Here is a 13123-nt window from a genome sequence, read left to right on the forward strand (position 1 = left end):
GCTGCCAGCCCATTCACAGAGAAGGGAGACGAGATTACAGCAGACACACATTTATGGATGTCAGGAACCCAATTGGGGCCACCTGGCCCGGCAGCAAACCCCACCTCCAGTTCAAAGGTCTTTGCCCAGTCCAGTGGCCCGAGTCAGAGTTGAGGCTCCTTCAGATCAGAGGGCCCTGAGAAGCGAGTCTGTGCTGGACCCCAAGAGTGAGCCTGGAGCATATGTGTGTCTGTGTGTGAGCCCACCAGCCTCGGAACACGTAGCCCAGCATCTGTGTGCACATGTCTCTGCGTGATTGTGTCTGGGAGTCCCAGAGTGGGTCTGCATGTCCTGAAGCACCCTGCATGAACAGCTGAGCTGTGTCCACATGGGCATCATGAACACGAGGCAGTGTGCCCAGCTGTACCTATGAGCACATAAATTGCATGTGTGTGCCATGTGAAGCGTGTCTGCATGTGTGCAGCTGGGGGCTGTTCGGTCCCCAGGGTGTGAGACAGCACCTAGCGTGTCCTCCGAGTGTGTGTGCAGCCGGCACAGTGACCGTGTCCTGGTGGGTCAGGCCAGTGGCATATCATCTGGGCACATACTCTCTGGGCAGCCCGGTCCAGTTGTGGTCCCGCAGGGCTTTGTCCACAGTTCGGATGTAGCCGTTGATGAGGTCCTTCATCTCTGGCGTGAAGAGCTCGGGGTCGTGGGGGCGCCGGCCACGCCGTCGGAAGCTGCCTTCCTTATTGTTCTCCACACAGAGCAGCCGCTCCTCACTGACGGACACGTTGAGGAAAGCCACCATGTCCCTCAGCGTGGGCACCAAGCTGCGGCGTAGCTCCTCATAGTGCACCACCAACAGCCGCTTCCCGTACTGGAGCCAGTCCAGCACGTGCGAGGACCACCACGATGCGTAGCTGTTGACAAAGTCTGGCCACTCTGGGGCGAGAAGAGAGGGGACAGGTCAGGAGCAGTTCCCGTTGCCCACTGCCCAGGACCACCATGCCTGTACGTCCTGCAGAGGAAGAGCCGTTGGATGACTGGGAGGAGGTTCAAGTGTACCAGGTTACCAGCGGTACCTCAGAAGAAAGTCCTAGTAATCTAGTTCAGAAGAATCCATTGTAGAAAACCTATGGACTTCTGGTGTGGCGCTGTAGAATAAGCACTCGATGAGAAAGTCGGTTTGAATCGCAGGGTGGGTAGTTCAAACTCACCAGCCGCTCCTTGGAAACCCTATACAGGTTGCTATGAGCCGGAACCGACTCCACAGCACTTAATAACAACAACAACAGTTCTACTCGGACATACAGGAGGTCACTTGACAACCAGTTTTTATCTTTGTTTAAAACTGAGTGGATGTGGTGCCTGACTCATGTGCATCCGGTGGCAGGACACAGAATGAAGTCACAGACAAGGGACAACCTGATGTCTTTGCAGATGACCTACTCTATAGGATTTCTTATCCAGAAGACTAAGAATTTACTTGTTTGGGGTGAAGTCATGAGGCCCCCACTTCCAGAGTAGCAGCCATGTCAAGGACTATCCATCCAGACACAAACAGTTTCCATCACTGTGCTAGCGATAAATCCCAGGTACAGTGAGAGGTGTCTGTTTTCTCTGATTTTTACCACGAGTTTCTAGGGTCATGTCAGGGAGTAAATTGGGTCCCCCATAAAGGACGTATTATGAGTCCTAAGTCCTGGTGTGGTACTGTATGATAAGTACTGGGCTAATCATAAGGTCGGCGGTTCTAACCCACCAGCCACTTCTCAGAAACTCTATACAGGACACTTGGCAACAACATCAACATTCCAGTGGCTATGCTTCCATTTAGGAATCTGGTTTTTTTGTTACATCATTGAGGCCTTATCATTATAGGGTGCTGTTTAAAGCCAATCCCTTTCTGAGGCCAACAGGCACTGAAGAAGGGAAGCAAATGGGGAGAAGTTAGAGACCACCCAGAGATCTCCAATGCAGGCCATCTAGACAGAGAAGGCTGAGCCTAGGGTTCTCCCCTGAGTGGACAGCAAGCCCTCCCCAGAGCTAAAGTCCTGACCTTGGGCTTCTAAATGGTGAGAAAATCAATGTCTACTCATTAAACTCCAACTTGTGATGCTTCTGCGGCAGCAACTTGTAGAAACGGAAACAGAATACTGTATAGGCCCAATTGCAGGCGTCCACGAGTAGCAGAAATGCCTAAGGACTCTACTACTAAATGAAAGTTGGTGGTTCTAACCCACCCAGAGGCATTTCAGAAGAAAGAGTTGGCAATCTGCTTCCTAAAGGACACAGCCTTGAAGCACACCCTCCCTCCCACCAAAATAATAATAATAATAATAATAATAATTAAGGCAGATGTGGTTAAGTGCCGTTGAGTGGTTCCAACTCATAGTAACCCTGAATGGGGTTTTTGAGGATGTGTATCTTTGCAGGAGTAGAAAGCCTCATCTTTCTACTGCAGAGTGACTGGTGGGCTTGAACCTCCAACCCTGTGCTTCATAGTCCGGTGATTATCCTACAGAGCTACTGTGCTCCCTAAGACAGACAGAGGCTGTCATGATCCTTGTTTTTCAGATGAGAAGATGGAGGCTCTGGAAGAAGAGGTGCACATTTTGTCCAGAGTGGCCACACCAGGAGGAGAAGACAGCAAAGCCCAGTTCCACCTGATGCGTTGAGCTCCTTCCATGAGCCCTGAACTCCAATGGGCTTAGTGAGCTATGGTCTCTGAAGGGGAGTCAGGAAGGCGGGCAGGAAATGTCTGTGTGGGGCTGGTCTAGGCTGAAGGTGATGGGAAAGGGAGGTCTGGGAAACCAGCTGAGGGCACCAACATGCCTCAGCGGATCCACAATCAGGAGCCTGTCTGGCCACAGGGTTCCCACTCCTCTCCCCACCCAACCTGCCTGGACTGGGTTTGCTATTGGACAGATTCACTTCCTCAGCCAGTATCACATTGCGTTTACTCTCCCGTATTTACCGCCCAAAAACTAGCCAAAGAATGCCTTGTGGAACGAGACCAAGACTTTTTCAGCCTGGGGTCCTCTGAGTCTTGCCCAGGGCCTGGAACGCAATAGGCCTTCATTCAGTGTGTGTCCACAGATGACTGACTAAAAGACACGCAAAATCAGAAAATCTGGGTTTGAGCCCAGGCTCAGTCACATGCCACCCTGGCCACCTGGGATGAGTCATGGGGCTGCGCTCGCTGTGTCTCCATTGTTCTCATCTGGGAAGAAGGAGTGGGGGCTATCACCCAGCTGGACACTGTGGCTGGTCAGTGAGAAGCAGTTTCACTGGAACCAGTTGCTACCAAGTCTCATGGTGTCCCCGTGTGCAGAATACAACTAGGTTCTGCAGGGTTTTCAATGGATATTTTTTGGGAAATAAATCGCCAGGTCTTTCTTCCGAGGCACCTCTGAGAGGACTTGAACTTCCAACCTTTTGGTTACCATTGAGCACATTACCATTTGCATTGCCCAGGAACTCCAAGAAGCAGTTTAGGAGGTGCTTCACCTACTGGGCATGTGTGTGGCTTCACTGGCCCATATGCCCCATGAGAGGCAGACCACTGCCCCACTGGGGCTTCTGCTTCATTCCGTGAATGAAGAACCCACTCGTGGAGGCAGGTGAGGGTTAAACCAGGCCCATTTGGGTCCAAAGCCTATGCTCTTCCTACAGCTTCCTGTAAGTTCCTGGGTGTGAGCAGGGATGGGAAAGGGGTATAGGGCATCTCACTTGGTGCTGACTGGGCTGGGCAGATGTGGAAGAGGTGGGGAGGAGATGAGCTATACTTCTGTACAATGTGTGAGTGGGTGAGTTCTGAGTGCCCAGGTAAGCAGGAAGGGGACAGGGAGCCACAGTGACAGAAAGTCCCGGGACGATGGGTCAGTGCATACATGAATGGTCTGGTCCTGAATCCCCACGGCAGTCCTTCTGCACAGCTGAGACCTCCACCCCACAGAGACCCTCCTCCACTTACCTTTGCTCTTCCAGTTGCGGTCAGCTGCATAGCCCAGGTGCCCGGCACATTTCCTATTGAATTCAGCCACCAGGGACCTGTAGGGATTCCGGATGAGCAGGATGGCTGAATCGAACATCTCGATCTCCCTGCGGCCACTCTCATGGGTCTTCACGCAGATGGTGCGCCGGCTCCGCCAGTGGTCCTTTTCACCCTTGAAGCCTGCCCACCAGAAACAAGAGGCCCCTGGAGGAATGCACCCGCCAGGGACCAAGTGCTAACTTGCAACCCTGAGGGCGAGTCAAAGCTAGGGGCATACAAGAGACCCATGGAGGGCACAGTGGAAGGGCCACAGGATGGCCTTCAAGAACAAGTGAAAGCAGGAAACGTTTAAGAGTGTGTGTTTACCATAGGAAGGAGGTAAGACACCCCCTGTAGGCTTTCAAAAGTCAGGGAGCAGAGCCTGGCCATGTTCCCTTTAGGGGTGCTGGAGGTGTATATGCTGTGGGCATCTTAGCAGTGATAACTTCACACGAGCCTTCAAAAGAACCACAGCTGCAGATATAGCCGGATGAAGAGACCGAAGGTCAGAGTGGCTGTGACACTTGCCCAAGATCTCACAGCCTCCTGGCAACACCACCAAAGCTCTGTCTGCGTGGCTTTACGTCGTCTTCCCACCCACTGGCCCACAGGGGACGTGGGATCCCCATCACCAAACTCCAGGGCTATAAGAAGCTGTAGCCCCTCCATCTAGTCTTAGGTCATACTCTGGTAACAGGGCCCCAGCTTGCATATGAGGTGGCTCTGCCTCCTGGCCAGCCTCTCAGCTGCCCGTTTCTCTGGTCAGAGCCTTGCTCCTATGGACCAAGTCATCTGGGGTGTGTCCCTTCCTGGGTCACTTGAGGCAGTGCTGGGTACTCAGAGCCCAGATGACTGCCGGCTGGAAACTGCAGGCTCTTCACATCCATCCAGAGTCCCACACTTGTCAACATAGATTCACGCAGTGAATGTGAGTGCTCTGTGTCAGAGGAGCCCGGGTGGCACAATGATGCAGCACCCGGCTACTAACCAAAAGGTCAGTGGTTCAAACTGAGAAAGACCTGGTAATGTGTTCCCTAAAGATTAGAGCCCCGGAGACCCCACAGGGCAGTACTCTAACCCCACATAAGGGACTATGAGTCAGAAGTGACTCCATGGCAAATAAACAACAACCCTCTGTTGTCAAACTTTACGTCAGGGATAAAGGGATAGAACAGAGACTCTGTCTCTAGGGGTCTTCCAGTACATTAGGGGGAATAGTTCTAGAGACAGTCAAGCACAAACTAGAGCTCCGGGGCTTATGAAAGCCAAGAGTGGAGTATCAAATTAGGAGCTCTGGTAGCATAGTGGTTATAAATCAGGCTGCTAACCTCAAGGTCAGCAGTTCGAAACTACCAGCTGTTCTGAGGGAGAACAATGAAGCTTTCTGCTCCCGTAAAGATTTACAGCCTCGGAAACCCTGTGCAGGGTCGCTATGAGTCGGAACCGACTCCACAGCACATAACAACAACAACAGTGGTATGTCATCAAAGGTTTCCTGGAAAAGATGTCACGTGAATCTAGTGTCCTGACCACAGCCCATACAGCCCATGCCATTGATACATTTTACCATTCTCCTCTCTGGAAACTCATTCAATAAATGCCCCTGAGCTTTAGCTAGGTCTCTTGGAAACCTCAAATGAGCTGTACCCCTCACCTCCTTCATGAATAGCTAAGGAACTACCGTATCTACAGCGAGCAGTGAGGGATTTGGTGATGCCTGGAAAATGCAGGGTTTTTGAACACAGAACGTATGAGTTCACCCAATGAAACTCAACACATCACACTCATCTCTGTCCTGGGCAACAGCCATTGCTTTGATTCATTCTGATCCCAGGAAAGGAATAATTAAACCATGGGCCGGATGATCTTGATGTCTGGTCTTTGAGAACTCTGAGACACAGGGTGCCTTTCATATGGCCTCAGTGGATTCCAATGCTAGCCATTTGCTATAGCTCAGGCCACATTCACCCACAAGGTTGGCTCGGGAGCTGTCTTGTGAGCTTTTGCATGTGTGTCATCACTTTGTCAGTGTTCTGAGGCCAGTAGCTATGTAAAACCAGTCTTACAAGGCTCCAAGGTACCCAGGCTTCTTACACTATTCCAACCACTGGGCCATGGAGACAGCTTGAATAAGGTAAAGCTTTTATATTAACAAGGTGTGTAACTGTGATCTATGCACATGTGAGTGATTCCTAGATATCTAGACTGGTGTGGGCAAGACCAGGTACTTCGGCCACGTCCCCCTTACCTGCAGGTATCCATAACATTCAAGACTCTCCAGGAAGATGGGGTTGGATTATACGAAAAACCTGGGTGTTTTCCCAAGCAGACCAAGACTGCTGTGGGGATTCTAGAACGCACTGCCAGGAAACTCAGAAGTTTCCATTCTTTTCTCTAGGATGTTACCGATGCATCACCTTTTCCTAAACTAGACACTAGTTAAGAAACCCAGAGAAATTGTTCCACATTTCAAATGTGAAAGTGGAGAAATATCTTTTGCCAATTTCAGAAGCCATTTGACTTGTCTAAGGTCCTTAGTTCTTAAACAACACAGATTTGAGCCATTTACGTTTATTTTATTATTGGTATAATGAGGCCTCTGACTTCTACAAGGAAAAAATGAGAAATCATGAAACTCTTAAAGACTCTTGTTGTTGTTGTGAAGTGCCATCGAGTCGATTCCAACCCACAGCGACCCTGTGTAGGGTTTCCAAGGAGCAGCTGGTGAGCTTGAACCATCAACCATGCAGTTCAAACAACTTTGCACTCTGACGCATTAACCCACAGAACCACACCAGGACTCCTTGTTGTTGTTGTTGTGTGCTGTGGAGTTGGAATCCAACTCATAGCAACCCTGTACAGGGTTTCTGAGGCTATAAATCTTCCCGGGAGAAAAAAGCCTCATCTTTCTCCCGCGGAACAGCTGGTAGTTTCGAACTGCTGACCTTGCGGTTCATAGCCTGATTCATAACCATGACGCTACCATAGCTCCTTAGACCTATTTAAAAAATCAGCAGTCCCCTCCCAAACAATAGCAACAACAAATACATGACATCTGATCTGTATTAAAGGTTCTGAAATTTATGGGGAATCCATGAAATGTTTACAATAAGTGAATTCAAGCTGCTTGCCTCAGACAAAACATTACCTCATGCAGTTGTGCTCCAAGTGTGGTTTTAGGGCTGCGGCATCAGCACCACCTAGTTGCTCATAGAAATGCAAGTTCTCAGCCCTCTCCCTTCCAAAACAAACACATCAGAACCTCTGTGGTGTGGCCTAGGAGTGTGTGTTTTAGCCAGCCTCCTGGACGCTGCTAATATTTGAGAACTGCTCTAAGTTGCAGGGTGCGGCCAGGAATATGCATTTAGGCTGCAGAGAGCTGCTTTTCTCCCTCCTCAGGCGGGCCTGACTTACCTTTGTTGTAAAGGGTTCCATCAAAGTAATAGCTGCCTGTATAGAAGCCAGTAGCGTGCTCAATGAGGTGCCGCGCCCACGTGTTCCCAGCTCCCGGGAAGCTTGACAAAGCCACAAACACTTTGGACTTAGTGGGCAGGAACTTGCGATCTGTGCACCGAGTGTCTGCAAGTCCAGAAATTGCCTCAGGGTTAGTCACCTCCATTCCATATGACTCACCCTCCCCATTAATAGATGGGGGAGCAGGGACCCAAGGAGGGGAAGGATCTCCCCCTGTGCCCTGGCTGCACAGGTTCATGGCCAGCCAGAGGTAGCCTCCGTGACAAGGCCTCCCATGTTCCGTGGACCCTCAGTCCCAGTTTTGTCTCCTGTGGGCTGACCTGAGCCCTTTACCACACTCTCAGCTACATCCAATAATCAACCAGCGCTGGGCTCATGCTAGGCGAGCTGTCTCTCTGTGTCTCACCTTCCTCCAATCAGGACTGATGCAAAGAGCTTGGGAAATCTCAGGTAAAGCCCTACAGCAGCTGGGCTGTGTTTGGCCAGAGTAGAGGTCTCATAAAGGTGGGTCAACTGTTTCTGAGGTCAGCTGGGACAGACCTGAATGGATGCCAAAGAGGAGGCCCAGGACCACAGCCCAGGGACCTGAGACACTGGAAGCTCCTCCTTTGGCCCACCTCTGCTGTCCACATGCACATTCATCCCTCACCACCATGCCATCCCTCTGGGCCCACCTCTCTCTGCACTTCTCACCACCTGCATCCCCAGAGGACGCAGGGGAGGAGGGAACCCTCTTCCTCCCTACTAGCTGTACTACCCCCTAAGTTGTTAGGGTTCTAATGCAGACACCCCACACTTCCCTGATGTGCACACTCAGCTCCAAATGCTGAAAGCTCCTCTCCAGCCCCTAGGCTAAACGTCCCAACCTGTGGCAACTGCAGAGAGGTGTGGGGCCTGTGTACGTTGTCCACCTCTGGGGAGAGCTCACCTTGCACAGGTGTCTGGTAGACCTCGCAGTAACCCCCCAGCCTCTGTGTCTGGGCCTCCTGGCTGCACAGTGAACCATCCACTGCATCCCGCAGGTTGAACTGGGGTGTGGGGTAAGCACAGTAGCACTCCCAGCCCCTGAGGATGGCCAAGGGGAACTCCTGCCAGGGAAAAGAGAAGAGAACACCTTGGGTGAATGTGTGGAACGTGCCTTCCACAGCTCAGGTATGGCTGAGCTTGATGGGATGTGCTATTCCAGGTGGCACGGGGGCCACAGGAATGACTGCCCATCCTTCTTCCACCTGGCCCTGTGCCCACACCCAGGAGAGACAAAACTCCACCAGATATGACTTCTGCCCTCAATAGCCCCACAACTGATCGGGCTGTTCAGCAGTCACAACACATATGTGGACAGTACTGTGTGGACAGATATCAGCAGGTTTCAACAGCACTTCTAGTCTAAGAGAGACTAGGAAAAAAGATCTGGCACTCAATTTCCCAAAACCAGTCAATGATAGTCCTATGGATGGTCTGGTTTAGTGCTAGGAGATAAGTCCCCCATGAGGGAGGGCCCCAACAATGGATGCAGCAATGACTGTGAGATGGGACCACACTAAGCAGTGTTTTGTTCCATTGTACATGGAGGTGCCGTGACCACACAGCAACTAACCACAACGAAGTCATCAAATCCACTGTGCGTGTCTGTGATGTGGCTGGTACACAGGAGGCCTTTCCCATCAGCACCTTCAGCATCCAGCCCCCCACGGGCATCGGCCCACATCTCACCGTCCACGTATCCCACAAAGGTGTTTGGAGCACTTACTAATGGAGTCCTGGTGTGGTGCTGTGGGTTAATGCGCTAGATTGCAAAGCTGTTTGAACTGCAAGGTTGGCAGTTCAAGCTCACCAGCTGCTCCTTGGAAACCCTACACAGGGTCGCTATGGGTCGGAACTGACTCGATGGCACTTAACAACAACAACAACTAATGGTTTGAGTCCTGGCAGTGTAGTGGATTGCGAGCTGCACTGCTAAACCGCAAGGCCGCTCTGTGGGAGACAGATGAGGCTTTCTGCTCCTATAAAGATTAACGGTCTCACAAAGCCTACACAGACAGGGTCACTATGGGTCAGAACCAGCTCGGTGGCAGTCAGCCACCACCATGAATGGTTCAATGCTTAACTGCTTAACCCAGAGGCTGGTGGTGCAGACCCACCTAGCAGTTCTGTAGGAGAGAAGACCTGGCAATCTGCTGCTATAAAGATCGCCAAAAAAATAAATAAAAGCAAAAATCAGTAAGAAATCCCTAAACCTACTGCCATCGAGTCGATTTTGACTCCTGGTAACCCCACAGGGCAAGGTCGAACTACTTCATTGGGTTTTGTTGTTGTTAGGTGCCATCAAGTCGGTACCGACCCATAGCAACCTTATGCACAGCAGAACTTAACACGGCCCGATCCTGGGTTAGCCTCACTACTGTTGCCATGCATGTAAATCTTTACAGGAACAGATAGCCTCATCTTTCTCCCATGGAGTGGCTGGTAGGTTCAAACTACCAACCTTGTAGCGAAAAGCCTAACATTTAACCCACACGTCACCAGGGGTCCTTTCCTGTGAAGATGACAGCCTAGAGAACCCTATAGGGCAGCTCAGTGCTGTCCCACAGGCCTCTCTGCTCCCAACAGCAGCAGCCGCAGCAGTGTAGCAAGCAGTTGTTGTTGGTAAGTACCGTGGAGTTGGTTCTGACCCATAGTGACCCTGCACAGGGTTTCCAAGGCTGTAAATCTTTACGGGAGCAGAAAGCCTCATTTTTCTCCTGCAGAATGGCTGGTAGTTTTGAATGCTACCAGAGCTCCTTAGGCAGGTCATTAACTCATCACATCTGCCTCTCCCTGCAGCTCACAAACAGGGAAGGCTTGCTGGAGTGCAGAGAGGGCGAGCAGTTTAGGAGTCTGTGTGTGCTGCCTGCCTGACTGCCTGCATGCATGCATGTGTGTGTGCGTGCATGCATGAGGGGGGAGGAGAAAGCTGGCCCTTGCCAAGGGAAATACTGCACAGACTTTTTTTTTTTTTTTTTGCCAACAGCAAAAAAAAAATTTCATAAATAAATAAATAAAAGGCGATCAATAGCATTTTCTGAGCACGGCTTGGCAAAGCTGAGGCTCTTGACACTCTCCAAAGACAATAGACAGCATCCCAGCCAAGGGAGGGGTGACCTCAGCAAGGTGGGAGGAAGTGCTGCCAGAGACTGCCCCCACCCCATGTCTGACTGTTCCTGTAAGCTCTTCCCTACCCGCAAAGCTCAACAGTCTTCTATGCAAACCTCTCCCACTACCCACATCTTTCTAATGTGCCCAGGCTTATGGGCAGCTTTACTTCTACCAAAAATTGTACCAGGACCAGGTGCTGAGTTGCTCTGGAGTGAGGAGAGGGGAGGTTTCTATTACCCACACACTGTGCTACACACACACACACACATACACACACCACTTGCTGCACTACCTGCTTCTAGAACTCGGAGCTCCCTTTTGCACTGGGAACGCTCTTACATTTTATGGAGCCCTTTGGGGCTCTCAGTTTCTCTGTTACCTGGACAGAGACAGAAGATCTCAGTGAGACCAGAATTCCTACTCCCATGATTCCCCCCAGAAGAGGCCTGAAGCCAGAATTTCTGCAAGGCTGCAGGATGGGGTAAGGAGGTGCTTTGGGTGTCCATGGGTTTCGTGTCCAGTAGGACCAGGGAACAAGCAGAGTGTGGTAAGAGAAAGGACCAGGCTTATAATCAACAGATCTGGACTCCAATGATGGTGCCACAGTTCAAAAGCTGTGTGACCTTGGGCAAGTCACTGTCCTCCTCTGAACCTCAGTGTCCTCATCTGTAACATGGGATAATAATGTGTACCCAGAGCGCTGGGAGGATGAAGGGAGGAGAATGCATGTGAATGGTGCAGTCTATATAATACATGCTTACCTAATCTTTTTCTTACCCACAAGACCCTTCAGCGTATTGGGATTGGGCCCTTGACACTCTCCTTCACACTCAGTACATGAGAGTTTGTTTTCTTAAATCCTTCACTCTGGCCATCTTCAAGTCCTAAAGTGCACGCAGGTCAGGTAGAGATCTGATGCCTGTCTCCCCCATGACCATCCATGGTCCTTTTATCATCATCAACTACGTAACGAGAAGACTTGCTCTGAAGACTCAGTTGCCACAAGCTGTAGCCCCGGTTTTGGTCACACTCTCAGACACAGCGACAGTGACTGTCCCAGCTGCACGAATGGTCATGTCCAAGGCCACCATCACTAGACTTGGGGAGATGTGGACAAAAGGCTGATGAACCCCACCAGTCTCCACCTCCCACAGACCCTCAGCCATTGTTCTACAAGAAGAACCATCTATGGTTTGACCCTGGATTGAAACTCCGCTGGGTTTTCTGGAAACAAGTTCTCTTGCTGATGTGAGTAAGTGGGGAGTGGTCTGGAGAGTTACAACCTCTGGCCTCTGTCATCAGCCAGTGTCTCCACTGAGCTCCCACCGGTCTCCACCCCGGCCATCACTGTGGTCCCAGGAGGCAGCAGAGCCAGGAGCCAGGCTGGCCATGCAGACAGGACTCAGTGCTGAGTCTACCTCATGTGCACTTCCCTCCACACCGGCTTTCTTGTCTGCCTCACTAGGTACCTGGAACCCCGGGGTCTTGGGACTTGCTGTTCCCTCAGTATTCTCACGGCTCGTCTTCAGAGTCTTCAAGTCCTCTCCTCGGCCAAACCTTCGCTGGCCACCCTGATTCAATCTGCATCCCACCCTCCACCATCATCTTCCTGGCTGCATGCTACCTCTCTGCTGTGTTGAAGAAAACTTTTATATAACTGGAGATGAAATGCTCTGATCTTAAGTGAATCATCCAATCAGTGTTGATGAATATATATCAAGACACATGACCTTCCCATCACACCCCAAATGTCCCCTGGTGCCCTCCACATGTCCACCCCTCCCTCTGCAGAGCAGCCACTAACTATGATTTCTGTCACCACAGATTAGTTTTGCCTACTCTAGGAGTCTTGGTGTGACACTAGAGGATAAGCACTGGACTGCTAACTACAAGGTCGGTGGTTCAAACTCACTATCCACTCCTTAGAAACCCCATACAGAGTTGCTGAGTTGGACTGACTCTATGGCTCTTAACAAAAGCAACAACATTCTAGAATTTATATAAATGGAATCATATAGTACAGCTTTGTTTTTTTCTAATTGACTTCTTTCATTCAAAAATTCAATTTTTAAAGTCATGCATGTTCGTGTAGCAGTGTTGTCATTGCTGCAGCTGAGTCAAGTTCCATCGCATGGATGGACCACAGATGCTGGTCCTTCTCCTGTGGATGGACACCTGGATCTTGTCCAGCGTTTAGCTCTTATGAATCAAGCTGTTATGAACATTCTTGTATAAGACTTAGTAGATACGTATTTCCATTTCTATTATAAAATTGCCAACGATTCTGGTTCAATTTTCTCCATGACACTTTTGACCACCCAGTGTACTTGATATCTTACTTATCTACTTGGTTTGTTATGTGTCTCTGTCCACTAGAATGCAAACAGTGATTTCTGTATGCTTTGCTGGTGGATGTAGCCACAGTACGCAGAACAGCATCTGGAACATGTTGTTGTTGTTAGGTGCCATCGAGTCGGTACTGATTCACAGCAACCC

General features: G+C 50.5%; 1 protein-coding gene across 1 annotated transcript in view; it reads right to left on the minus strand.

Moving 5' to 3' along the window:
• Positions 1 to 571: 571 nt before the first annotated feature.
• WSCD1 (WSC domain containing 1) overlaps positions 572 to 13123 on the minus strand; it is a 34215-nt gene continuing 21663 nt past the window's right edge. Inside the window, exons 5-8 of the mRNA XM_006863295.1 lie at positions 8421 to 8580; positions 7433 to 7597; positions 3959 to 4159; positions 572 to 924 (exon numbers count right to left, since the gene is read on the minus strand). Of these exons, the coding sequence (XP_006863357.1) occupies positions 572 to 924; positions 3959 to 4159; positions 7433 to 7597; positions 8421 to 8580 (879 nt within the window). The remainder of the gene's footprint in view (positions 925 to 3958; positions 4160 to 7432; positions 7598 to 8420; positions 8581 to 13123) is intronic.

Source organism: Chrysochloris asiatica, unplaced genomic scaffold (assembly GCF_000296735.1).
Source record: "Chrysochloris asiatica unplaced genomic scaffold, ChrAsi1.0 scaffold00054, whole genome shotgun sequence".
NCBI classification, from domain to species: Eukaryota; Metazoa; Chordata; class Mammalia; order Afrosoricida; family Chrysochloridae; genus Chrysochloris; species Chrysochloris asiatica.